Below are 25,683 nucleotides of genomic sequence, written 5' to 3'. Positions count from 1 at the left end.
CTCAGTAATAAATGTGAGTTACAGCGATTGAGTTTACAAGTTCTCTTTAAGATTTTTCAGGGACCCTCTCTGACTTGAACTGGCTGGCTCTTTGATCACCTCCACCTGAAGGGGGAGCAGCCTTACCAGTCCACAGAGGAAGATAAACAAGTCCTGTTGAGACCTGATAGACTAGGGTCAGAAATAAGGGGAAGGGGACCTTCCCTATCATTCGACTGGGGGAGGGGCAGAAGAGGGGGGAGGGAGGGTGGGATTGGGAAGGGATGGGGGAGGGGACTACAGCTGGGATACAAAGTGAATAAACTAATTAATAAAAATAAAATAGAAAACTAAAAAAAAAAAAAAAAAGATCTTCAAGCATCTTTCCACTTTTCACTACCTCCACCTGTCACGTGGGACTCACCGTAGACTCACACCTCCTTCCTAAATCCTGATTTTAAATCGCCACACCTTCATTAAATTAAGAGATTTACTAAAAAAGCTCACTGGACATCTCGGGTTTTGTGTTATGCAAATACTCGTGTGAGTTAAGAACCATCCCACGAAGTGACTTCGTGGCTCCCGCGGTCCCCGCCCTGGCTGGCCCCGCACCCCGGCCGCCTGGGCCGGCGCTTGGCCGCTTCCGGTGGGGCCTGCGCTCTCGGCGGCGGCTCGCGCGCTCAGCTCCACAAGCGGCCTCATGCAAGCTGAGCGCGGGGCTCGGGGAGGCCGCGGGCGCCGGGGAGGTCGGGAGCGGCCCGAAGGGGACCGGGAGCGGCCCGGGGCCGCGGCGGCGCTGGCGAGAGGAGGCGGCGGGGACAGAGGCGGCCGGCGGGGCCGGGGCCGGGGCTCCCGCGGAGGCCGAGGCGGCGGCGCCCCGCGAGGCGGCCGGCGGGAGCCCGGAGGCCGGGGCGGCAGAGGCAGCGCGCGGGTAAGCTGTGCGGGTGGCCGCGGCGGCCGGCGGCGTGCAGGCTTCGCGAGCCACGGCGCCTGCGCGGGGCCGGGCCCGGGGTGGGGCGCGTGGACGGGGCACGCGCAGCCCATGGCTCCTTCCGGGCCGGGGACTGGGCGACCGGCGTCCGGGTTTTGCTGGCGCCCAGAGTGCGGTAGTCTGGTGGAGACCGAAGGCGACCCATGCCCGAAATCCCGGGCTACCGCCTGGCTCACCTCTCTGTCACTGAAATTACTCCCTGCGCCGGGAGCATATCCGCCTGGGTGCGCGAACCCAAACAGACTTATTGAAAGTGTTCCTCTGTCCCGTCCCAACATTGCCTAGGTAACAGTTTCTGTTGTCACCCACATCTGGACGGGGGGGACATGGGGAAGACATTGGTTTGGATAGGTGATCTCCAAGATCCTTCCACTCTTCTTGTATTTATTCTCTCAGGGAATACCATTCTGAGTACCTAAAGGTTAAATGAGGAGAGATTGACTGACCTTCCCGAGGCCTCCCTGTTCTCATCTTATGGTGGGCACATGGATGCCCTAAACCAGGATAAACTACCTTGCCCTGAAAGCCAGTCAGCCAGTAGATTTCCAGCTGTGTAGGGACCGTTGTCCAGATGCAGGATTCCACACATGGTACATCCTTTGCTTTTCCTCTGGATGACTAGATGCAAATAGAAACAACTTCTAGAGACGTACTACTCCTAAGTGACTTACTTGGGAACTAAGAGAGTCTGAAATCATTCTTTCTAAAGATGGGTGGTACGAACCCTGCGTTAATTGAGTGTGATAAGCAAACCATCAGGCCAATGACCTTCACTGCATGGGATAATGTCCTTAATGCATCAGTAACTTCACAAAAATGCAAGAATTTGTTTAGTATTTATTTATTTAAGAAATATATTACTCTCCTCTCTCTCTCTCTGTGTATAGGTCAGAGGACAGCCTTCTGGAGTCTGTTCTTTCCTTGCACCTGTCCCAGGAGAGAACTCCAGTCATTAGGCTTACACAACAAGCGCTTTTACGCATTGAACCGTCTTACTGGCCCCAAAATATATATTAAAATTTAAATGACACATAGTAAACTATACATTTATGCATAAAGTACCATTTCAAAACATGGACACCATGTGTGGTGATGAGATCAGAGGAATTTGATATACCTATTATTTTAGAAATATATATTATTTCTTTGTATGGCAACATTAAGAATCCTTCAAGGCTAGCCATTTTCTAATGGTTATTTTTTTCAACCATAGTTATCCTACTTTGCTTGCTTTTGGTCTTTAGAAATGCTTCCTTTAAAATTATTATTATTATTATTATTGGGTTTTTTTTCAAGACAGGGTTCCTCTTGGCTGTCCTGGACTCAGGACCAGGCTGGCCTGGAACTCAGAGCATCTGCCTGCTTCTGCCTCCCTGAGTGCTGGGATCAAAAGCATGTGCCACCATGCCCTTATTCATGTGTACTCCTGTACTCAGTAACCATCTATTCCATCCCTTCTTCCCCACACCTTTCCTAGCCTCTCATAATCACTATTCCTTATGTAAGACCAGCTTTTCTTTCTTTTTTTTCTTTTTTAATATTAGTTACAGTTTATTAACTTTGTATTCCAGCTGTATCCCACTCCCTCATTCCCTCCCAATCCCACCCTCCCTCCCTCATCTTCTTCCTGCCCCTTTCCAAGTCCACTGATAGGGGAGGACCTCCTCCCCTTTCATCTGACCCTGGTTTATCAGGTATCTTCAGACTGGCTGCAATGTCCTCCTCCGTGGCCTAGCAGGGCTGCTCCTCCCTTGGGGGGGGGGGAGGTCAAAGAGCCTGCCATTGAGTTCCTGTCAGAAATAGTCCCTGTTCCCCTTACTAGGGTACCCACTTGGATACTGAGCTACCATGGGCTATATCTGAGCAGAGGTTCTAGGTTATATACATACATGGTCCTTGGTTGGAGAAACAGTCTCATAAAAGACCCCCAGTGCCCAGATATATTTGGTCCTTGTGGAGCTCTTCTCCTCTCCAGGGTAAGACCAACTTTTAATTTCCACATATAAATGAGAAAATACAGTATTTGTCTTTGTGCCCCTAGCTTACTTAACATAATATTCTTTAGTTCCATCCACTTTCTGCTAATGACAGTTTTATTTTGATATTCTGAACAAGGCTGAATAATCCTTTGTGTCTATATTTTCTTGAAAAAAGACCTGCTTTTAAAAAATTATGTGTATGTGTGTGTTTCTCTGTGTGTGTGTGTTTGTGCACGTAAGTACAATGCCAGCAGAGGCCAGAAGAAGGCATCAGATCTTTGGAGCCCAGGTTAAAGGCAGAAGAGTGTGTTCTGCAGAAAAGTAGTAAGTGTTCTTAACCCATTCTAAGGGCACCTGCATGGGTGGCATATGCTCCCATGCACACATACATACATGTAAATAAAAATAAGTAAACATGAGAATGCATATGTTTTTTTATTCATACTGACTCTGGGACCCTTGAATATCTACCTAGCGATGCTTGGGGAATCCTTACTGGTGGGTCCAGTTCTTATTTTTTGAGCAGCAGTCATAGGACTTTCTGTAATGGTATATTTATTGATGTTACCACAGCATATGACAGCTGCTGTCTCTGAATCCTTGTTAGCCCTTGTTATTTTTCAAATTCCACCTCCTCTTTCTCTTCTTCTAGACAGTATCTCACTATGTAGCCCACAATTGCCTTAACTAAATCTTTCTGTCTCTAATTCTAAGGTATGGGAGTACACGTGTGTTTCCTCACTCTGGCTTAATTTTATTTATTTAAATATTATTTATTTATTTTTTTTTCTGAGACATAATCTTACCATGTAGCTCTGCTTGGAACTCAAACTCATTCTGCATCTGTCTCTCAGGTGCTGACATCACAGGGGTGCCCTGGCTTTATTCTAACTTCGTGCTTTTTGTTGTTGGTTGGAGGTGTTTTTTCTGTTGTTGTTGTTGCTGTTTTTTTTTTTCCCCTGTTTCTTTGAGTTTCACCATGTAGCTTTGGCTGGCCTGAATGCACTATACAGACCAGGAAGGCCTTGAACTCAGAGATCTGTCTGCTTCTGCCTCCTGAGTGCTGAGATTAAAGGTGATCTCTCATTGTGGGTTTTGTTTGTCGGTTTGTTTTTTGCATTTATTGAGAAATTTCTAGATACTCGTAGGCAAGTAGTCTGTTCTCACGATTTTGGTGACTAGTAACATATAGCTTCCTTTTCGTATGTTTACTGGCCGTTTGTGTATCCTCTTTGGAGAAATGTCTGTTCAGGTTATTCACTCATCTTTTAATCAGATCCTTACTACTTTCTGCATTTGAGTAGTCTGAGGTCATTATTCGTTTTACAGGACTATCCTCTGCTGGGTGAACAGTTTGCAAGCATTTCCTCTCCTTCTGTAGGTGTTCTCATACTCTGTTGATTGTCTCTTTTGTCATGCAGTAACTTTGATATGATCCCATTTGTCAAGGTGTGTCTGTTGTTTGGGCATTTGAGGTCATATCCCAAAGGAAGCTGTGCCCAGAGCAATGTTCTCAAGTGTGTGCCTGATTTTTTTTTTTTTCCCCTGATAGTTTCAAAGTTTCAGGTTTTATATTTATTTAAGTCTGGTTTATTTGGAATTGATTTTGTATATAGTTTATTTCTTTTGGGTATGGATATATGCTTGTATCCTGGGGTTTTCTATTCTGTTTCATCAGCTCCCCACTTGCTCCTTTTTGATGTCATGTCTGAATGTAGGGTGGAGTGCATGTTACTAAATTAAATTTAAACCACATGCTGTTTGCATATCAGAACTGTACCGTTTAGCTTATTACTTACCCTTTGTGCATTTTGAAGTCTGAAGTCTGATATTATAAGGCTTAACTTTTTTTATTTTTTATTTTTTCACAGTTTCACCCAGATTTTAGGTGTGGTTGTTCTGTTTCTTTGAAGAATGTCTAGCTCAGTGGGCATTGCATTCAATCTGTAGATCACTCTGGGCATTATGGACATTTGAAAATATTAATTCTTCCATCCACCAACAAGGGAAGGTTGTGTGAAATCTTGTAATTTAGTGTCTTCTTTAGTTGCTTTCATTGATATTTTGTAATTATCATTGTAGATATCAATCGCTTCTTTGTTTAAATTTATTTGTATGTATATTTCATGTAAAATTTTTGTTGGTATTAGTTTTCTGATTTATTCTTCACTCTTACCCAGTTAATTTTGTATTCTGTAACCTTTCTGAATTCATCAGTTTTAATGGTTTTTGGTAATATTGTTTTATATATAATTGTATAAGTAATTATATGCTATATAAAATATACATAGTTCATGTCATCTACAAGCAGGGCTAACTTAAACCCCTCCTCTTCTATTTGGATGTCCTTATTTCTTTTGTGTTCTTACTCTCGCTGAGACTGTTGGCAACAGGATCTTCTGTTACCCTGGCTGGCCTAGAACTCACTAGGCCAGCTTGGCTAACAGAGATCCTCCTGAGACTCAAGGCATGCAGGGCTGCTGCCACCACATCCTGGCTGAGACCTTAATCTTGTACTGAATAAAAGGGGTGAAAGGCAAAGTGTTTGTTTTATTTCTAATGTTATTGTTTGGATGGCTTGTTAACACAGAGGAAGTTAAGGCCTGTTAGCAGTCCTTGGGATTTTTTTCTTCCTTTTTTTCTTCAGAAGATAGAAAGCAATTAACATTTATCGAACACTTAGTTATGATATTTTTCACAGCAAGGCACAGTTAAGTCATCCATAGTTATGGTTAAATTGCTTATTCACAATTAATCTGTAGATCACTGAACCTGGATCCCATACAGGTCTGTTTACTCCAGAGCCTGACTGCTCTGAGCTTCTGATGTGATTTGAAAAGAGGTGGTTCAGTGGTAGGAGCTCCTGCTGCAGAAGCATGAGGACCTGAGTACAGATTCCCAACACCTGTGTAAACAGCTGGGCCTTTCAGCTTGTACCTGCATCTTGGCACTGTGTGGATGGGGCAGAGACAGGAGGAATGTTAGAGCTTGCTGGCTGCCAGCCTAGCTGAGTTCTGGGTTCAGCAGACAGTATCTCAAGTAAACAAGGCCAAAAGCGATGGAGGAAGATACCCAATGTCTTCTGCCTTCTGCCAGTGTATACACTTAAATACATAAATACATACCACACACACACACACACAAAGAGACACAGAGAGAGACTTTTGAGTGTTGTTTTTATATACTTTGCTCCCTCATGTTTATCTATGATTACAAGGCTGTATGGTGATACTGGCACACATTTAGTTGTTTGGCTTTTTTTTTTTTTTTTTAAGATTTATTTATTTAATGTATATTGAGTGCTGTATCTACATGTACCTCTGCATCCCAGAAGAGGGCATCAGATCCCAGGATAGATGGTCCTGAGCCACAATGTGGTTGCTGGGAATTGGACTCAGGACCTCTGGAAGAGCAGAGAGCGCCCTTAACCACCGAGCCATCTCTCCAGCCCCTCACATTTAATTCTTTAAATGTTATTAGAACTTTGTCTTCCATATCCATATTTATATGGCAGATTTATATGCCTATATTCACTTAAGAAGTTAAGTGAGACAAAGTCTGTGTAGTCCAGGCTGGCCTCCAGTTCCCTGGCACAAGCGGTTCTCTTGCCTCAGCCTTTCAAGTGTTTTGGGACTACAGGGCCGTGCTACCATTCTTAGTCTGGTCACTTTGTGTTTACTTATATTCAGTAAAAAAAGTAAGAGGGTTGTTAATAACTGCACTAGAAAAGTACAACTTTGAAGGCATATATTTAAAATTTTATTAATTTATTTCCGATTCTTTGCTTTGTAACTAATTTCTGGCTTGAGCGGTAAACGATACCAGCTATTGTGAGAGTCTTACCCTCTATAAAGGGGAAGTGTCTGACTCTGAAGCTCAGACATGGGGAGCCTGATTTGGCATCATGTCAGGTATCCAAGGCTTGTTCATGCCTGAGGCTGAAGTGGGTCACCGGCCTCATGGCAGCCAGGAGAGACTGTGAGCTTATTAAACTCAAGACTCCAGCCTCCAGGAGTGTTTCTCGCTGCTCAGAAAGCCTGCAGCTGGCTTTCCTAGACGCAGACAGTGCTTAAGTGTCCCAGCAGAAAATTGCTTTAGGATTCCATTTTGGAGCCAGGCTACATAGTGAGTTCCAGGCCAGTCTGTGGAAAAAAAGGCTTTTGACATTCTTTCTCATCACTGTGAGTCATTATGTAGACATTAAGTGTCCTGGTATGTCTGTTCTTGTTAACAGTGAGCTGTTTTCCCGATGGCTATCATTTCACCTACCTATTTCCATAATCTACACAGATAACATCCTCAAACTGTTTTACCTATTCTGAGAAAACCATGCATAATATTGTGCCTATATATTTACATCTAATATATTTTAAAATCAAATGGATTAGATGCTTTGAAAATACACAATTCCTAGTTTATTCTATGCTTTTGTTAATTAAAACATAGAGCAGGGAAGCATTTTAAGAGCTGAGCATGTGGCTCTGTTGCTGGAGTATTTGTCTAGCGTGTATGAGGCCCTGGGTTTGGTCCCCAGCACCACATAAACTCTAGCTATGGTGTTGCATACCTTACCAGAACTTGGAATGGGAGGCAGGCCATCAGAGGTTACACAGTCGTTAGAGGGCAGCGTGGGCTGCATGAGATCGTGTCTCAACAACAGCATAGAAGCGTTTGAAATAAAACAGTTACACTATTTTTATGAATGAATGCTGTTAAGTACTGTAGTGATGTTGGTACTGGCTTTATACATTTAAAAACCACATCAGTAAAGTCTTTAGCAGTAAAATTTCAGTTGTTCCTTATACTTTTAAACTCATATTTTCTTCCCACATCTCCCTTATAACTTTATCTGGGGTAATACATCTTCTACTTAATAATTGTTTAATAGTTGCCCTTCCCTTTCTGTGCAATACTTTTTCTTTTGTTTTGTATTTGTTTTTGAGCCAGGATCTCATATAAGGCAGACTGTCCTTCAATTTCTGATTCTCCTGTCTCCATTGCCCCAGTGCCAGGATTTCTGAGTGGTACCAGGCATTTTATTAACTTAAAGAATAGTTAGGATGACAAGACTTGGATCAAATTCATGTGTATTATTTTAGATGATCATTTCTGTGATTTTTGTTTTTTATATTTAACAAATCAAGTTACTCACACTAAGAGACTTTGTTGATTGATATGTATCCTGTGAGACAATCCCTGTGTGTATGATCTATATTTTCTCCGATGTGAATGGGTTATTATCCTTTGTGACTGGGGAAATTAAAACTGCACAGCTAGTGAGTACTTAAAATATATTGTGTGAATTTCATGTTTGTATGTTTGGAATTCTCTGGGCATCTCAAATTGTGTTGTTATGGTTTATGTCTGTTCATACAACTTTGTGTGTTTTGTGTGGTTGTTTAAATCTTAGACTCAGTCTGTACTTTCCACACCCTGCAGTTACTTAGAATTGTGACGTAACAGTGCTTCATCAACAAAAGTTCTGATAAAAGGATTTTCTTTTTTCTCTCTTTGATTGAATCAGAGGCAAGGTCTCTGATTCCACAGCCAAAACTGTCCTGGAACACGATATTGTAGCTTGAGATGGCCTTGAACCCTTGACCTTCCTGCCTCAAGGGCTGGGATTATAGGCAAGTACCATCACGTCTAGTAGGACACCACTCTCCCCGAGCAACAAATACTGGAGTGGAGATCGAATCTGTTCATTGGGGTGTGCTCAGAGCAGGGAATCTAGAGAATGGCTCCTCTGTTTATAACACACCCAATAGGAATCTGGTCATTGTGTGAGGAGGGTTACAAAATATGTTGCCTTCCTCTGAAAAAAATGTTCTACACATTAAAAAACAAACAAAACAAAACAAAAACAAGAAAAATAAAACTGTCTTTTAGCTTAACCAAATAAAGAGCAATTGACTTTGTTAAATGTAAGTTGTGTTAACTCCACCTCTAAAGCTGCTTTCCAGTTCCAAAACAATGAGCAGAGAACATCAAGCTCAGAGAAGTGGGTTTTGCTCAGTGTGAGAGCTTGAGCCCAGTATGCTGAAGGGGCCTGGGTCCTATCCTCAGCACAGGAGATATTCAGGCCAGTCCTAGATGCCATCCCCTGCCTAGAACTGGCTTGTTCTCAACTGGGTGAGTGCAGTTTTAGCTGTGAACAGCAGATGGGGCAAGTAGCACATTGTTTTGCCAATGACAGTAGTGATAAAGCAAACATGACCGCTTACCAGGCTGCAGGCAAATGGCAGCAGGGGAAGCGTATTGGCTACAGATTTTCACTACTCAGTCTGTGCTTCCCACATACCTTGCTGTCCCCAGCCCCTGGGAAGGTCTGAGAAATGATGTGTTCTCATCATCATTCTCCTTGTTGTTTCTCCTCCCTTTGTTTTACAGGGAAAATTAACCTTAAAAAAAAAGTTTTCATTGTGTATGACATTTGTTCACAGTCCTGTTGCTTGAACACCTTTTCCTATAAGTACATAAATTCTGAGCTTCCTTCCTCTGCTTTTTCCTGCTTCCTGCTCTGTTACTTCTCTTTGTTCCTCAGTTTTCCTTCTTTCATACAGTTTACGTGCACATACATGATTTTATATATCTCTATAAAATCTAGGACCCACAATGAGAGAAAATGTATATATGTATGTTTTCTCTCATATATATATTTTTTCCTTCTGACTCTGGCTGGATTTGCTCTTGTTATCCCATCTGTGCCCATTTTTCTTGCAGCTGTTGTGCCTTTGTCTTGATTTATGGCTGAAAGAATTCTTTTGCATATATAGATCGGATTTGCTCTGTCCATCCCTGCAGGGGAAACTCTTGACATAGAGTGTTTTGGGAGGTGTGAGACATTTTCCCTTCCTGGTCTACAGCGTGCATGTCTGGGCCTAGACTAGTTGTTAGCTGTGTGTGTTTAATGTGGTGGTGGATATTTTATCCTTAACATGGCGTTTCCAGATGGAAATGTTTCCTGAACAGTTTACCCTACTGTCTTGTAGGTAAACTCCAAGCCTAAGGTGTTACCAAGTTTCTGAGCATTGGTGCAGTTTTACTTATCATGCATAGTGGGGCTCAGAGTCAGAGTAGAACTTATATCCACAGAATATACCATGTGAAGTAGCAAGCTTTGGGAGTTGTTAATTTCTTTGGAGTTTTCTAGCATCTCCTGATATATTGATTTTAACTTAGTGTACACTTTTCTGGCTTGCTGAAATGGAATTTACATATGTAATGACTTTTTTTGGTGACACAGGCACCTGTAACTCACATTTTACCCAACTATCATATTCTTAAAAACACATTTATTTTGTTACTATTTTCATTTATGTGTATGGGTGTGAGTATATGCTAAGTGTGTGCTGGTGCCAGTGGAGGCCAGAAGAGAGTGTCAGATCCCCTGCGGCTAGAGTTCCAGGCAGATGCGAGCTGCCTCACTTGTGCGCCAGGAGCCAAACTCGGGCCCTCTACACACTCTTCATCCCCTTAGCCATTGAGCCATCTCTCTAGTCCTACACCATGTTAAAGAACAAGTGTACTGGGTATGCTGGTACATGCCTGTAATATCAGCACGCAGAAGGGTGAGGCAGGAGAATCATTAGTTTTTGTTCTGCCAAGACGAGAGCATGTGTGTTGGTAGAACTTAACTCATCTTAGGCTTTTTAGCTTTACTCCTTGTGCTGTTTGTTGTTTTTTTTGTTTGTTTGTTTGTTTTTTTCTTTCTTTCCCCTAACTTGACACAGGTGGAGTCACCTGGAGAGAGGGAGCCTCAGCTGAGAATGCATTCCATCAGACTGGCCTATAGGCAAGTCTGTGTGTGGTACATTTTTGTAATGATTGATGTGGAAGGGTCCAGCCCACAGTGTGTGATGCCACTCCTAAGCAGATGATCCTGGGTTATATAAGAAGGCAGGCTGTGCAAGCCACGGCCATGGCAAGCAAGCAAGTCAGTGAGCAGCGTTCCTCCATGGTCTCCTTGGTTCATGCTGTGCTTGAGTGCCTGGCTTGGCTTCCTGCAGTGATGGGCAGTGATCAGGATGTGTAAGCCGGAGAAGCCCTTTTCTCCTCTGGTTACTTTTGGTCATGGTCGTTATCACAGCAGTAGAGAGCAAACTAGGGCCTTCCTTTTGAGAGTTTAGAACACAGTTTAAGTTCTTTACAGTTAGAAGAAAACAACACTGGAATTTAGTTTGTACTTTCCCCCAAAGATTATTTGAACATATTTGGTGGGGGTCTAGGAACTGTGGAATTAAATGTTGCTTTGGATTTCTGAAAAGCAGAGGTCAACAATCTCAGACTTAAACAGAAAATAAGGCCACACAGCGCTAGCTGGCACTGCTAACCCCACACTCGGGTACCAAGGCGTGCTGTACTGTGGCTCAGATTCCAGGCATTAGGCTTGCTTTACCTACTCACCACCTTGATCCTGGGATTTGCATTTTGTCCTGCTGGATCAGGACCTTTGAGAAAATCCACCTCTCTCTAATGCAAGGTGAAAGTTTTCTCCTTTCCTCGGGCGTCTTTGCTGCCCTTTCTTTTAATGAAAAGATTTCCCTTCCTAATGTTGGAAGAGCTTCCTAAAGGTCACACTTGAAAAGAGCTGCAGAAAGGAGACGTGGAATCGCAGGACTGTGTCCTGTTGCAGGAGAAATGGTGTCTTGAATTCTCAGAAAATTGCCTTATTATTTTTTATTCTGGCTTCAGTAGGGACAGGAAGGGAAGGGGATTTCTAATGTGTAGCCATGATGCCAGGATCAAGGGACATCAGTTCAACCGTAAGGGTATGTCAGGGAGGCACCATCCGAATGCCCTGTGCCATTTGGCAATAGTAGGCTTGGAGAATAAAGCATGTATGTGCTTTCACACAAACAACACCTTTCCTTCTACTTACAAAATACTTGCATTTGAACTTTCTCTATGCCTTGGGCAGAAGTTGGTGTTTTATTTCTATGGGCTTTGGGAACCACTTCAAAGAGTTTTGTGAGCACTCGTTTTCTTTCCTTTTCTCATTAATTCCACGTGCAAATGCTCCTGAAGAAGAAATGCTCTTAACATGAAACAAATGCAGCTAGCCTTCACAGCAGAATGGATAGGTGTTTTATACACCAGCCACCAAAGGAGAATGGAGAGGAGGGGAAATCGAAGAGGAGTTTCACATCCCTTACATGGGGACTTTTCACATTATCAGTATAGTGGCTTGTTCTTTCTCATTTGGTCAGTGTGTGTATATGTCTGTCACCGCATGAGCTAGTCTCTTGGAGGATGAGAATTCTGGCATATGTCTCCTTTGTGTGAAACAGCCTTTGCTGGTTAGACTGGTTAGCTGACTGAAATCAGCTGAATGGTTGTGTGGCAGGGTTCAGTAAGAGAGTGCTTGCCTGGCACGTGCAAGACCATCAGGTTAGTCCTTAGCAAAGGGAGGGAAACTGTTACGTAGGTACTGTGAGTTTTATGAAATTTGGTGTAGTGGCTACGCAAAAACTTGCCACAAGGGGACTACCTATGGTTTTAATTGGATCAAGGAACCAATTGATGTGGTGCGACCAGTCATGAAGACACCCAGGAAGTCCCACTGCACAGCTTTACCAGAGCAGATGCCAAGGAAGGGCAGCAAGAACTGTGCTCACTCTGAACCCTGAGGTGCTGTGAGGACAGGGGCCCTTAGCACACATGTGGAGTTAAATAGGCTGAGTGTGCTGTAGCTCCTTCTTTTTTTCCTTCCTTCCTTCCTTCCTTCCTTCCTTCCTTCCTTCCTTCCTTCCTTCCTTCCTTCCTTCCTTCCTTCCATAATTTACCAACAGTTGACTTCTGTTTTACTTTGCTGTGGGGTATATTTTGATACTTTTTCTATGAGTGACTTGAATCTTGGCTGTTTCAGTGATCGCTAGGATGAGTTTCAGTTAATAACTTTTTGGTTCTGAGATCTGTTCACTTGTTGATAAGTTTGGGAGTAGGGATGTGAGTTATTTCAAATAGATTTCATCTGTATGCATATAATTGCTTATGTGTAAGATCCTATCTACTCTCTAAGACTTCACTGAAATGGAATAAGATCCTCGAATGAAACTGAGTTTGGAAAGATGTATGATTTGGGGATGTAGCTTAGATATAGAATGCTTGCCAAGTATGCATCAGGCTCTGAGTTCAGTCCTCCAGCACTGTTCAGTCTCCAGTTCCAGCCAGTTAGTCATCCTTTTCCCCACTGGTAGTCACTTTCACTAGGCCTGTAGACATTAAGATATTTTAGACCTCACTCAATAGCTCCAGGTTAACCTTGAATTTACTGTGCAGCCCAACCTGACCTTGAACTTGAAGTGATTCTCCTTAGTGTATTGTATGTTGGGATTATAGGCATGAACAACCACATGAAGAGAATTTTTTTTTTTTCCTCAGCGAAGAGATATATTTTCACTTCAAGATATTTCATTCTGCTTCTGTTTATAAGACCTTGGATGAGCCCCTCCTTGACTCATCTCATTTCTAATGTCCCAGAAATTCAATGGGAAATGGATGTTCTAAGAGAAACAATATTGTTTTAGCTTAATTTCCATTTTGCTTTCTCTTGGATTTTTGTTGTAGAAGAAACTTGTAAGAATTTTCTACTCATCAGTAGGAAATTCTCCCTTAATAATAGAGAAGGAAGCGCGTGGTGTGGTGCCATATATTTATAATGCTAGCTCTCAGGAGAACTGCTGTTAAATTTGAGGCTAACCCAGGCTACAAAGTAAGATTCTCAACAGCCCCCAGCAGCCCCCAGTAAAGCTCCAATCAGATACACTGAAAAAAATTAAGAATCCAGCTGAGCCTGGTGATGCAGGTTGGTTCTACTAACTATTCAGGTGGTGGCTCAGGCCAGAGATTCACAAATTCAAGGCTTGATTGGGCATCTTAGTGAGAACCCCCTCTAGCAACAAAGTGATAGGTGCACCTCAGTGTTAGGGCACTTAGCTAGCGTGAGGTTCAGCCCTAATGCTGCCGAATCAATCAATCAATCAATCAATCAGTCAATCAATCAATCAATCCAAGAATGTAAGCATTGCATGGCAGTGTTTGTCTGTAAACCCAGCACTTGGGAAGCCTGGGGCAGAAGGATCTGGAGTTTGAGGCCAGCTTGGGTTACCCAGTGAGGCCCTGTCTCGGAAATAATACTTAGTTGAAGCTGTTTTGTGCACTGACTGAAGTGTAGCAACACAGACAAGAACTGCAAAAGACATCACTATCCTTATTTTGCAAGTGTTGCCAGGGAACCATGTTTTTAAAAATTGTACAAATTTAGGCTTCCTGAAGCCACTTACCTTGGTAATTGGCATCTTACAAGAACTGACGGCTACATGGCAACGAGGATGTTCTGTGAAGAATCTTAAGTGCTGCATCTCTCAGAGCAGCGGATGAGGTGACACTTCCTTCAGGGGAGCCGCTCAGCGGTATTGAACCAGGGTGGGTGAATGGCATATGGTGGGACTGCTTTGCTTTGTTCCCTCTCTGGAGAGACTTGAGCTCCTCTTTTAGGCTGTTTTATGAATTGTCAACGGGTGGGTTGAGTGGTGGATTTGGAAAGGAGGTGGATTTAGTTAAAGTGAGAAATGTTTGATAGGAAAAGACTTTAGAAAAGCAGTGGCTTAGAACTCCGAGTGGAAACAAACCATATACCATTATTATTATTATTATCATCATCATCATCATCATCATCATCATCATCATCATCGAGATGTTGGTTTTACTGTGTTGTCTAGGTTGACCTTGAACCCTTGGATTTAAGCAGTCCTCTTGCCCTGGCCTCCTGAGTGTACCACTACACTACACCACACCATGCCGCACCACACCACCTCACACCTTACCACCTCACACCATCTCGCCACACACCAACCACACCACATCACCTCACACCTCATACCACACCACATCACATCATTCCACCTCACAGCATACCACATCACCTCACACCTCATACCACACCACATCACCTCACACCACCTCACAGCACACCACATCACCTCACAGCACACCACACCACACGACATCACCTCATACCACATCACCTCATACCACATCACCACCCCACCACATACCACATCACATCACTATACACCACACTGGCTTAAGAACAAACCTTTTGTCTTTTGGAGAACTGACAGTTACTGGAAGAAGGAATTCTAAATGTTTATTGCAAGCTTCATCCCTGCTGTGCACCTGTGAAAGCACACAGAGACACACTAGTGTTTAGCAAACATTCACACGTTCCGTGAAGTTTGTTGCCTGGATCAAAATCCTCTGTTAGAAATATTTTATACAAGACTCAGGTTACACTTTGTAGCATGGCTACACATACCATGGAGATACTTTTGATTGAAGTGTGGTGTGAAAGGCACAGGGGGAGTTTGTAAGACTATACCTCTAGTATAGAGAAAGCATGTGAAATCAAGTAGCAGGAAGGAGATGCTGATGATAGGACATAGGTGCCAGTTGGAGACTATCTCGTTGGTTAGTGTTACTTGATTTTTATGGCTAGTGGCCATGTGACTATGTGGCCTTGTTTGAGAACACGTTTTTTATAGATAGAGCAAGAGAAAATGAGGTAGTCAGTTCAGGTGGACTGTAACCCAACATGACTAGTTTCCTTAAAAGAGGATGGGACACACAAATATGCATGTAGATGAAAGAGAGAGCGAGACAGACAGAGACAGAGACAGAGAGAGAGGGGAGAAGTAGAGAAAGAGACCTCAGGGGTATGTCTATAAACCAGGGAAGGCCAAGAATTACAGGCAACCGGCAGAAGCCATGGACCCACCACTCCCCAGAACCGCTCAAAGTCCCGACAGCATTTTAGATGCTCACTCCAAAGAACTGTGGGCAAGCAATTTTGTTTTAAGCCCCTAGTTGTTGCCACAGAAGTTCTAGAAACAAATTTCATTTCCATCTCCTTCCTTCCTTCCTTCCTCCCTCCCTCCACCCCTCCCTCCCTCTCTCCCTCCCTTCCTTTCTCTGGCTCTGGTATTACACTTGGGGTCTCTCACATGCCAGGTGAGTGTTCTGTCACAGACCTATACCCTAAGCTCTTTTTACTTTTTAATGTTTACAGAGACCACAGGAGTCTACCACTGGGCCCTGTTGTTTCTATTTGCTTTTGCAAGGTCTCTTACTATGTTCCCAAGGATGGCTAGCTCAGTCTCTCAAGTATTGGTATTGCAGACACACAGCACTACTGCCTGGCTTGGCTCCAAATGGATTTTTTTTTAAAAGGATTTATTTATTTCCTGTTTTATGAGTATGTGTGTATGCCCAAGTATATATATGGTACACTAGGTGGTATACCATACATACACATACAGGACATGCAGGTGCTCATAGAGGCCTTGAGTTCCCTGGAGCTGGAGCTACAGGTGGTTGTGAGCTGCCCGTGGGTACTGGGAGTCAAACCTGGGTTCTAGGAACCAAGCCCAGATCCTCTGGAAGAGCATCAAGTGCTCTTAACTGCTGAGCTGTCTCTCCAAAAAGATTTTTTGTTTTAAAAGATAGAGGTGGCCATTGAGCTGGGTGGTGGTGGTACACACCTTTAATCCAAGCCCTTGGGAGGCAGAGACAGGCAGATCTCTGAGTTCGAGGTCCGCCTGGTCTATATAGTGAGTTTCAGGACATCCAAGGTTACACAGAGAAACTATGTCTCAAAACAAAAAAACAAACAAAAAAGTGGCTGTTGAGCTGAGTAATGGGTGATGGCTGGAAATATTTGGGGGCATATGTTAGGAGTCTGAATTGCCTTGAGACTGTCACCAGAAATGTGAATTCTAAAGGTAATTCTGGGGGAGGGGGCTCAGATAGAAATGGGTATACTACCAGACATTAGAGGAACAAGTGAGCCTTGTTCAAAAGTGGCAGAGACCTTGACTAGATGCTGGTCTCCTGCTGGTGTTTGTGTGTTAGTGTACAAAGAACTGCTGGCTCTACTGTTCTGAGAAGAAAAGTGTTACCACGTCATTCCATATTAGTCAAAAATTGTTAGTCTTTTTTGTTCCTGAGTTACTGGGATTAAAGGCATGCAGCACCACACCCGGCTGATGGAGAGTAGTTGTCCACTTAAGGATCTTCATCTGCATTCTGTAGAGTAGGTGAAGGCTAATCGACGCTTGCCTCTTAGAGCTGCATGTGAGAAAGCACTTAGTCCAGCTGAGCCCCACCATGTGTTCCAGCGGACTTTTGTGGTTTGTGTTGCCTTTGGGCAGAATAATAGCTCAGTTACACTTTGGTTAGTAGTGAACTAATTGGGTTTTTGTTACTTCATGAACACTGCAACCAGTGACTGGCATCCAAGTACAGTGTATTAAAGTGAAAATTACAAGTTTAGCTTTGAAATGATGTCAACATAAAAACACCATGTTTATGTAACACTGTGTTCATCAGTATTCTCACTTGCAAATGTGCTTTATTTCTCTTTCTACTCACTGATGGGGGCTCCTCTAGCCCTGGCATTTGGGCATACATCTTGCCATGTGCTCTAGCTGCTTACAAATTTCAGGCTAACTGGAGAAGCCACTCTAAACATCCCCAGTGGGACAATAAAAGGGAGTTGGGTGTTCCCATGGTAAACCCTGTTCATGCTTTCAGCTCCAGGTCTAGCCTCCAAGTCTCATCAGACTCTGGTATTAGTCACTTATGTAGCAGATTTGACTCACTAAGTAACTTGAATCAGCCAGCGTCTTTGGGTCTTCAGAATTTTATAGAAATGGCAGCCTCTAGGCTTCAGGCCACATTTGTAGTCTCTAGATTTTAATATAAATGGCCATTTTCTTGCTTTTACAATGATGCTTATGATATTTGAGGGCTGAAAAAGATCTTGAAACACCAATTTAGTCCATTCTTTTGGGGGAACTTTACGCAGTTTCTTTTCGGTGAGAATTATTATTTAATATGAAATTTGTTGGGTGAATAGTTGATGGCCAAAGTAACACTACAGAAATGTCCTAAATAGAAATGAGGACATATCTATACTCTTTTTTGAGTTGGTTAGGCCTGCCACTCAACCCTTCTGTCAGTCACATTGTTAGTTGTGCTGGGGTTTCCATTCATCTGTCATCTGATGTGATGTAACAGTGTTCAGGGGACTGTGTATGGTGTATTTTAGTCAAGACATACTTGACTGAGCATTAGCTAACTAATTTAAGACAAAAGGGGAAGAAGCCAGACTGAAGATGGACTCTTCTGCATGCTTCCTGGCCTGGCCTTGTCAATAAATTGACACACTGTAAAGAGCTTGTGCTGGTTTCAATGATGTAGGATATCGAGCAGATAAGATACATTGGGACTTGCTGTAAGAAACAAGCTGTAAAAGAATTTGTTTTGGAGGGGTGAAGCTAGAAGTAGTCTGGCCTGGGTGTGGTGGCACATGCCTGTGGCACATGTCCTTGGGAGGCTGAAGCATCCAAATTTGAGAACCCGAGCTGCATGATAAGGTTCTCTTAGAAACAGAACAGAACCAACCCTTCCAATAGTGTGTGTGTGTGTGTGTGTGTGTATAGAAAATGAAAGGTAGAACATGCTAACTTCATAAAATTGACTACCAAAAATAAAGTGTATAAATATAACTAAGGAATGAACTGGGAATATGTGCATTATGGTACTCCCTCTGGGATGTGTAGAGGAATTTTAATCCAGTAACATAACTGCTATGGCAAGGGATCACCCCCAAAGACTAGGTCTGTGTGATCCAGCTGGAATACAGACATGCCCTTAGTACATACCTTTAGTTGCAAACAATGATGTCTACTTGAGGGGCAGACAAAGATATGAATCAGAAAAAGATTTGATACAATGAGTCAGAGATAGGATATGCTCAACTCTCATGAGAACTGACAGGAAACAGAAGCTGCTTAAGAGCAGCACAGAGTAGAGTATGAGAGAGGATGGAGGAGGAGAGTACGGTGCAGGAATACAGTGGCCTTCATGGAGGCAGTAGGGTCAGGAGTACAGTACAATTTGGTCCAGTTTGGTGCAGTTCAGTTGAGTGCAGTTGAGTTCATGGAATTCAGAAGCAGTCTTCCTTCCTTCCTTCCTTCCTTCCTTCCTTCCTTCCTTCCTTCCTTCCTTCCTTCCTTCCTTCCCTCCCTCCCTCCCTCCCTCCCTCCCTCCCTCCCTCCCTCCTTCCTCTCTCTCTCTCTCTCTCTCTCTCTCTTTTTTTTTCAAACAGGGTTTCTCTGTGTAGCCCTGACTGTCCTGGACTCACTTTGTAGACCAGGTTGGTCTTGAATTCACAGAGAGCTTCCTGGCTCTGCCTCCCTAAGTGCTGGGATTAAAGGCATGCGCCACCACGCTTGGCACAGAAGAAGTTTTTTCTAAGCAGAGCGATTCTGTGAGAAGCAGAGAAGCCAGTTTGAATCAGTCAGCTTGGAGAGGAGTTTTGCGCCACAATAGTTGAGGTGAACCGGTCAGCAAGAGTTCAGAAAGAACTAGAAAGGGTGAGCTTATTCAGCAGTAAGTCTCAGAGGCTGAAAACATTCTAGTTCTAGGTTAGTAGATAGAGGCTAGAAGCTGAAGCCTTCAGGGTCTGGGCTTGTAGAAAATTATATTGTACAGAGGCTAGAAGATTCTGGGGCCTTGGGATAATTAGATAGAAATGTGAGGGCTCAGCCCAAGCTATGTATTTTTAAAGCTTGGGTGAGGTTTCCATCTCATTCCCTCTTCTGAGGAAATAAAATCTACATTTACGGTGATGAGTTTTTCTTTTTTCAGGTGGTTCTGGGGATTTTGAATGTAGGTTCTTGTGTACTACACCAATAGCCCTAATGTAGGTTTTAAAATTTATCTTAGTTTTTGTCTTCATCATTTTCTACAATGCAAATGCCCTGTTTCTGTGTTTGCAAAGTGTTTTAAAAAGTAACTAGTTCTTTGAGAATTTCACATAATATATTTTGATCATATTCACCTCTTGATTGTGACCCTGACCCCTTCCAGATCCTCCCCCCCCTGTGCTCTTTCCCCCAACTCTAATAGTTCATTGAGTCCAGTTAGTGCTACTGTATACTCCTGATAGTGATGCCATCCAGTGGAGCATGTGAGCCTACCAGGAGTCACACCCGTAGAGAGAACTGACTCCATCTCCACAAATACCTGTCCATAGGTGTTACTCTGTAATCTAGGCTACCTCCAATTCATGGTGATATTGGAATTGCAACACCTAGCTAGTTGGATTTAAAAAAAATCATGAGTAACTCTTCTGTATAAACGGTTGGCTTGAATATATTTCAGTAATTTATTTTCTTGATAAGAATATTATAATCTTTTGGACACTCTTTTGAACTATGTATTTAGATCCTACATGCATCTCTCCTTTGAAAAAAAAACTTTATTTTGTAAAGTTTCAAATATGCAACATTACATAGGCTAACTGTATAAAGAATTTCCATTACTCTCCACTCTACCTCAGCCATGGTCACGTAAGTAGTTTATTTTTGGCTGTCATTCCTCGTCACACACTATGTTGAACCATCTCCTAGATATAGTATCTTTTTACCTATGGTCAAACATTTGTACCTAATGCATGAGAAAACTAAAACTTCACAATATAAATGCATCCAACAGTAAGTAGTATTACCAGTTGATTCTTAATGACATCAAACGTCTAGTCATTGTTTACATTTCCTTACATTCTCTCTGTTATTTTCAGGGTGATTATTTCCTCTGGCTGGACTGAATCAGAGTATAGATAAGTTCCCAACCTTGCACTGTAAAACCAATAAGACTTTCTCCTCCTCCCCCCAGGGGTAGGAGTTGAGTTGATGTACTGGGGTTGGAATCCGGGACCTTCTGCCACTGATACCCACACCAGCGCATTAAGTTTGTTTAATCTATTTCCCTTCTCTCTTCCACTGCCATTTTTAAAATTTTCTTTATTTTATTTCCTTAAAAATGTGTATAGATGTTTTGCCTGCATATATGTCTGTGCTCCACATGAATGCAGTGGCTGCAGAGCCCAGAAGAGGGTGTTGGATCCCTTGTAACTGGAGTTATACATGGTTATGAGCTGCCATGTTGGTGTTGTGATTTGAACCCAAGTCTCTGGAAGAACAGCCAGTGCTCTTAACCACTGAGCCATCTCTCCAACCCCATTATATTTATTATTATTATTATTATCATTGTTGTTCTCACATAACATTCATATTGTTCATCATAATGTACCTCACAAATGTGTTTTAATGAGAACCCAACTCAGGCATTCTTGATCATTTTTGGGCATTAAAAGAAAACATGCAGAGAACTGTACATTATAAGAAACCCTACAATATACTTAGAAAAGATGACTTAATTTTATGAAGATAAATTGCAAGTCATTGAGAAAGCTCAGAGGGTAAAAGCTTTTATCAAACAAGCCTGATGACCTGAGTCCAGTCCCTAAAGCCCACAGTGGAAGGAGAGAATCAACCCTGGCCTCATTGTGTACCTACATTCACACCTCCCTCCTTCCCTCAATCCCTCCCTCTCTCTTCCCTTCCCCACACCGTGTGTGTGTGTGTGTGTGTGTGTGTGTGTGTGTGTGTGTGATGTGCACCATGTGTGCCATGGTACACACATAGAGGTCAGAAAACAACCTCATTGAGTTGATTTCTCCTTTTACCTTTATGTGAGTTTCAGGGATGAAACTCAGGTCATCAGGCTTGTGCATCAAATGCCATTATTCTTTGAGCCATCTTGCCAGGTTCTGGTTCTGAAGTCTTAATAGTCCTATAGCCTCGATTATTTAAACTAGATTAAACCACCATTATACAGGGGCGTAAATTCAGGCAGATTGTATCCAATTTCCCTTACATTAGTTATTAGAAAGTTACCCTGAGATAGTGCTCTGTTATAGTGAGGCTCTGGAAACATTGCTTAGGTTCTCAGCCTGATCTACAGGTTGACTTTTTAGTGTCATACCCATGTACTGTTATTTATTTATTTCACTGTGAAGACTTTTAGGGTTGGGGTTCCACTGCCTGCCTATTGATTTGCCTCTACGGATTGCAGGTGGAAGATGACAGTGATTCAGAGACCTATGGAGAAGAGAATGACGAGGAAGAAAATTTTTCTAGAAGAAAGATCGTCTCCAACTGGGATCGATATCAAGATACTGAGAAGGAAGTTAATGGTGAAAGTGGAGAATCCCAGCGGGGGACAGACTTCAGTGTCCTCCTGAGCTCTGCAGGTCTGAGTTCTAGCTGTGCGCTTGCTGATTAGTGCTGGGAAGGTTGTGCAGACATTTTGTCACTTTTGAAATTGCATTAAAAAATGTTATTTTGTGTGTGTGTGTGTGGGCGTGTGAATGCATGTGTGCCCTTGTGCCATGACAGGGCACATATGCAGGTCAGGGGACAACCTGCAGGAGTTGGTTTTCATCTTCTGTCATGTGGGTCTCAGGATAGAACATAGTTGTTGGGTTTGACAGCGAGCACCTTTACACACTGAGTTCCCTTGCTGGCCCATGCCTATAGTTTTGAATGCCTACACTACACTAAGAATAATAATTGATGAACCTATTCTGAGAAGGAAAAAAAATTGAGGGTGTTAAGTGTGAGCCTGAAGCAGAAGATTCAGTCTGGTGCTGTGTTCTGATGTTGCACACAGCACAACTCCTTTAGATGTTGACGTGCAAATGTGTTCCAGTCTGACTATTCAAGTGGCCAGAGAAGGTCTGACTGAGAAAGTAACATTTGTCTAAAGTCCCGAGGAAGCATTGTGGTATATACAGAGGAGTGTTCCAGGCCAAGCCAGCAAGCTCAAAGGCTTTGAGAGGAATGCTTATGAATGGTCTCTAAGTAGGATTTCTAAGTATAGCTCCTAACTTTTGAGGACTGGTGATTATGGGGTGAATTTCTGTCTCACCCATTTGGTGTTTGCTTATGTTGATACATTCACTCTGGATAGTTGTTTGCTGTTTTCCAGTGAAGTTAAGGATCCAGCGCTTCTATCCTTGATGAATCACTAGAGAATTTTAGTATAGGTGCATGAATTTCATAGATGAATTGCTGAGGAGTCTCTCAAATGGAAGCAACTCACATATAGACTAGTAGTGAAAAGAATGCACAATGATACGAGTCTCTCAGATGGTGGAGTGGAAGAAACACCACACACCTGTAGGAGACCTCAGTGTGGTGATGCTTAAACATGGGACCCTGGTGTGCTAGCATTCACCCGTGATCCAGGGCCTGGGAGGCCGAGGTAGGAGGGTCACCAGTACAAGGCTAGCCGAAGCTACTTAGTGAGACTGTGTCTCAGAAGATCAGACCCTGCCCCCCCCCCCCATTTATCTGTTATTTAGGAGGGAGAAGAGGGGTAATGGTTAGGGAGAGGCATACAGCAAGTGCATAGGCCTGGGCCTGCTGTGATGTTTCTAGTACTCTGTCTGCCTGCATGGTGGCTACCTTGGTTTAATCAATTTATTATCTATTAATAAACTTAATGATAATAAGTAAAATAGTTATTTTTTAAATGGTTTATATATATTCTCCATTTTTAAATTTTACAAGTCTCCCAGTAAAAGATTCCTTTGTAGAACTCATCATCTTGTATAGTTACTAGCCATGGCTGGAAGCATCTACATCTTTATTTCTTGAGGACATGGGAAGGTGTGTGGTTTGTTCTAAGTCATACTTCTTCTGGTGGGACTGTGAGTTTGCAGCTGTCAGCTCTTCCTGTGAGACTCTGAACCAGATAAGTAGGCTGCTAGCTTTCGTTTCTAAACTGTGTCCTTCTAATCTTCAGCTATGGTTTAAGAACTTATATTGTCTGTTCCCTCTAAGATGTCACCGATCACCAGAGTTCCTATGTGTTTGCAGTGTGAGCGCAATGCCCAGGATAAGACTGAAGATAAACTTGGAAGAAAAAAAAAATAGGTGTGAATGTGTCAGCTGTTTAATTTTCAGTGAAAATAGAAAAATGATGTGATTAGATACATTTGGTCATAGAGCTATTTATACGTGTATTTTCATTTAAAGCCTTCACATATCTTCCTCAATGCAACTGTAGAAAGATGTTGGAGGACAGTTTTAGATTTAATGATATTTGATTTCTCCACTCTGTGTCATCAATTTAGACTGAAAGGGAAAAGACAGTCATGCTAATAGCCTGTGCTCCTGAACCTTGACCCATTCTTTCCCTTAAGCAGTGAAACGTTTCATTGATTCAGTTCATTGGTCCTTCTCACCCCTGCCTTTTTACATAGCATGTGGTTTGTACTAAATAGTTTCATCTTGCAAAGGCAGTGTAGTAAGGGAACCCTCCTGTTGGTATGTGGATAATCTCAAAACAAAACAAACAGAACTAGACATTTAACCTAAAAAACATTAGCTCAATGACAAAATAGTCTTTCTTATATTGGAGTATAGAAGTAGGTCAATCTGATTTTCTCTTTTGAAACCTCAAAAAGATAAGAGCAGCTGGAGACTGAGCACTTGCTTGCTAATTCCGGGTGCCCAGCATCATTTGTTTTCTGCTTCTGTGATGCAGGTTCCCTGAGTGCTTGCTGGCCCAGCTGCATCCTTTGCTCTACTGCAATCTGCTTTCCCTTTCTTGCCCTCAAACTGTGTTTATCTGACTTGGCCTGAGAGCCACATTTCCCTTTCTCTTCTTTTGTATTTGTAACCTTTTGGGTCCTATTTACCTAGGGATCCTGTACATGTCTGTGAGTTTCTTTAATGCTTCCTTTTAGACCACTGCTCCCAATATTTTCCATATTGGTTGTTTGTTCCTCTTTGTGAGCTATTGTTATAGGCCTTTTCAGCTTTGTTTAGTGCTTCCTGAGTTTTGTTTATTTTTTTTTAATTAAATAGAATTATTTTCTCTTTCCTAAGGCCTGATTTTTTTGTTTGTTTGTTTGTTTGGTTGGTTTTATTCCTCCATGCCAAGTGTGTATGGATCGTTATGGATCTATGTGTAGCTTGATCATCTTAAATTATCCAGCAGTTTTACCAAATAGCCAGTGTAGAGATTTCAGTTCTGCTCCTTAGCACTTCTGTTCTTTCTGCCCTTGCTTAGGGTTAATTTACATTTTGCTTTTGCTTTGTTTTGCTTTCCTTAAAGTAATCTTCCTTGAAAACAAGTAGGAGGTTGGTGCATTTACATCAGAAGGTCAGGGGTAAGGCTAAGGTTTGTAAAAATTTTTTTTTTTTTTTAGCAGATTCAGAACCCTAAACATGAATTGAGACCTAATCTGAATGGCTTGTGCTTGACCTTCTCTTCTAGTATTTCCTGTGTTACCAAGGTTGCACCAGTTGGATCAGTTTGTATCTTGTTCCTAATGGTCACTAATGTTCTAATAGACAGTTTATGTCTCAACAGAGAGGTTTGTTTGGAACCTGTTTTTGGTTTTATCTTAATTTATTTTCCTAAGTGCTGTCTGGTTTGCTCAGTCCTGCTACTGTTATATTAAAATCTGCAATAAAGACTTTAAAAAGGTTTATTTATTTTTATTTTATGTGTGTTGGTGTTTTGCCTGCATGTAGGTATGTGTACCACATACATGAAATGCCTGCAGAGGCCAGAAAAGGGTGTCAGATGCCCTGGAACTGGAGTTATAGATGGTTGTGAGCAACTGTGTAGGTGCTGGGAACTGAACCCAGGTCTTCTGTTAGAGCAGCCAGTGTTATTAATAACCTCTGGGCCATGTCTCAAGCCTCTCAAAATGTCTTTATGACATACTTATTTATCTGTGTGCTACGGGAATATGCAAACCCATGAGCATGTGGAGGCCGGAGAACAACTTGGAGTCGTTTTTCGTTT

At 42.5% G+C, this 25,683-nt stretch overlaps 2 protein-coding genes and 1 non-coding gene across 3 annotated transcripts in view; 2 read left to right on the top strand and 1 right to left on the bottom strand.

The window, feature by feature from the left end:
* Window positions 1-25,683, bottom strand: part of Chrm5 (cholinergic receptor muscarinic 5) — a 51,782-nt gene that overhangs the window by 12,727 nt on the left and 13,372 nt on the right. The window lies entirely within an intron of this gene.
* Window positions 601-25,683, top strand: part of Aven (apoptosis and caspase activation inhibitor) — a 132,294-nt gene continuing 107,211 nt past the window's right edge. The window contains exons 1-2 of the mRNA XM_021648722.2: window positions 601-910; window positions 21,934-22,111. Of these exons, the coding sequence (XP_021504397.1) occupies window positions 680-910; window positions 21,934-22,111 (409 nt within the window). The 5' untranslated portion in view covers window positions 601-679. The remainder of the gene's footprint in view (window positions 911-21,933; window positions 22,112-25,683) is intronic.
* On the top strand, window positions 8,657-8,786 carry LOC132649104 (small nucleolar RNA SNORA11). The gene has a single exon (XR_009587538.1). It is a non-coding gene; the product is annotated as a small nucleolar RNA SNORA11 (small nucleolar RNA).

This window comes from Meriones unguiculatus, chromosome 18 (genome assembly GCF_030254825.1).
Source record: "Meriones unguiculatus strain TT.TT164.6M chromosome 18, Bangor_MerUng_6.1, whole genome shotgun sequence".
Lineage (NCBI taxonomy): Eukaryota > Metazoa > Chordata > Mammalia > Rodentia > Muridae > Meriones > Meriones unguiculatus.
The sequence above is the reverse complement of the archived record's forward strand: the minus strand, read 5'-3'. Positions and strand labels throughout refer to the sequence as shown.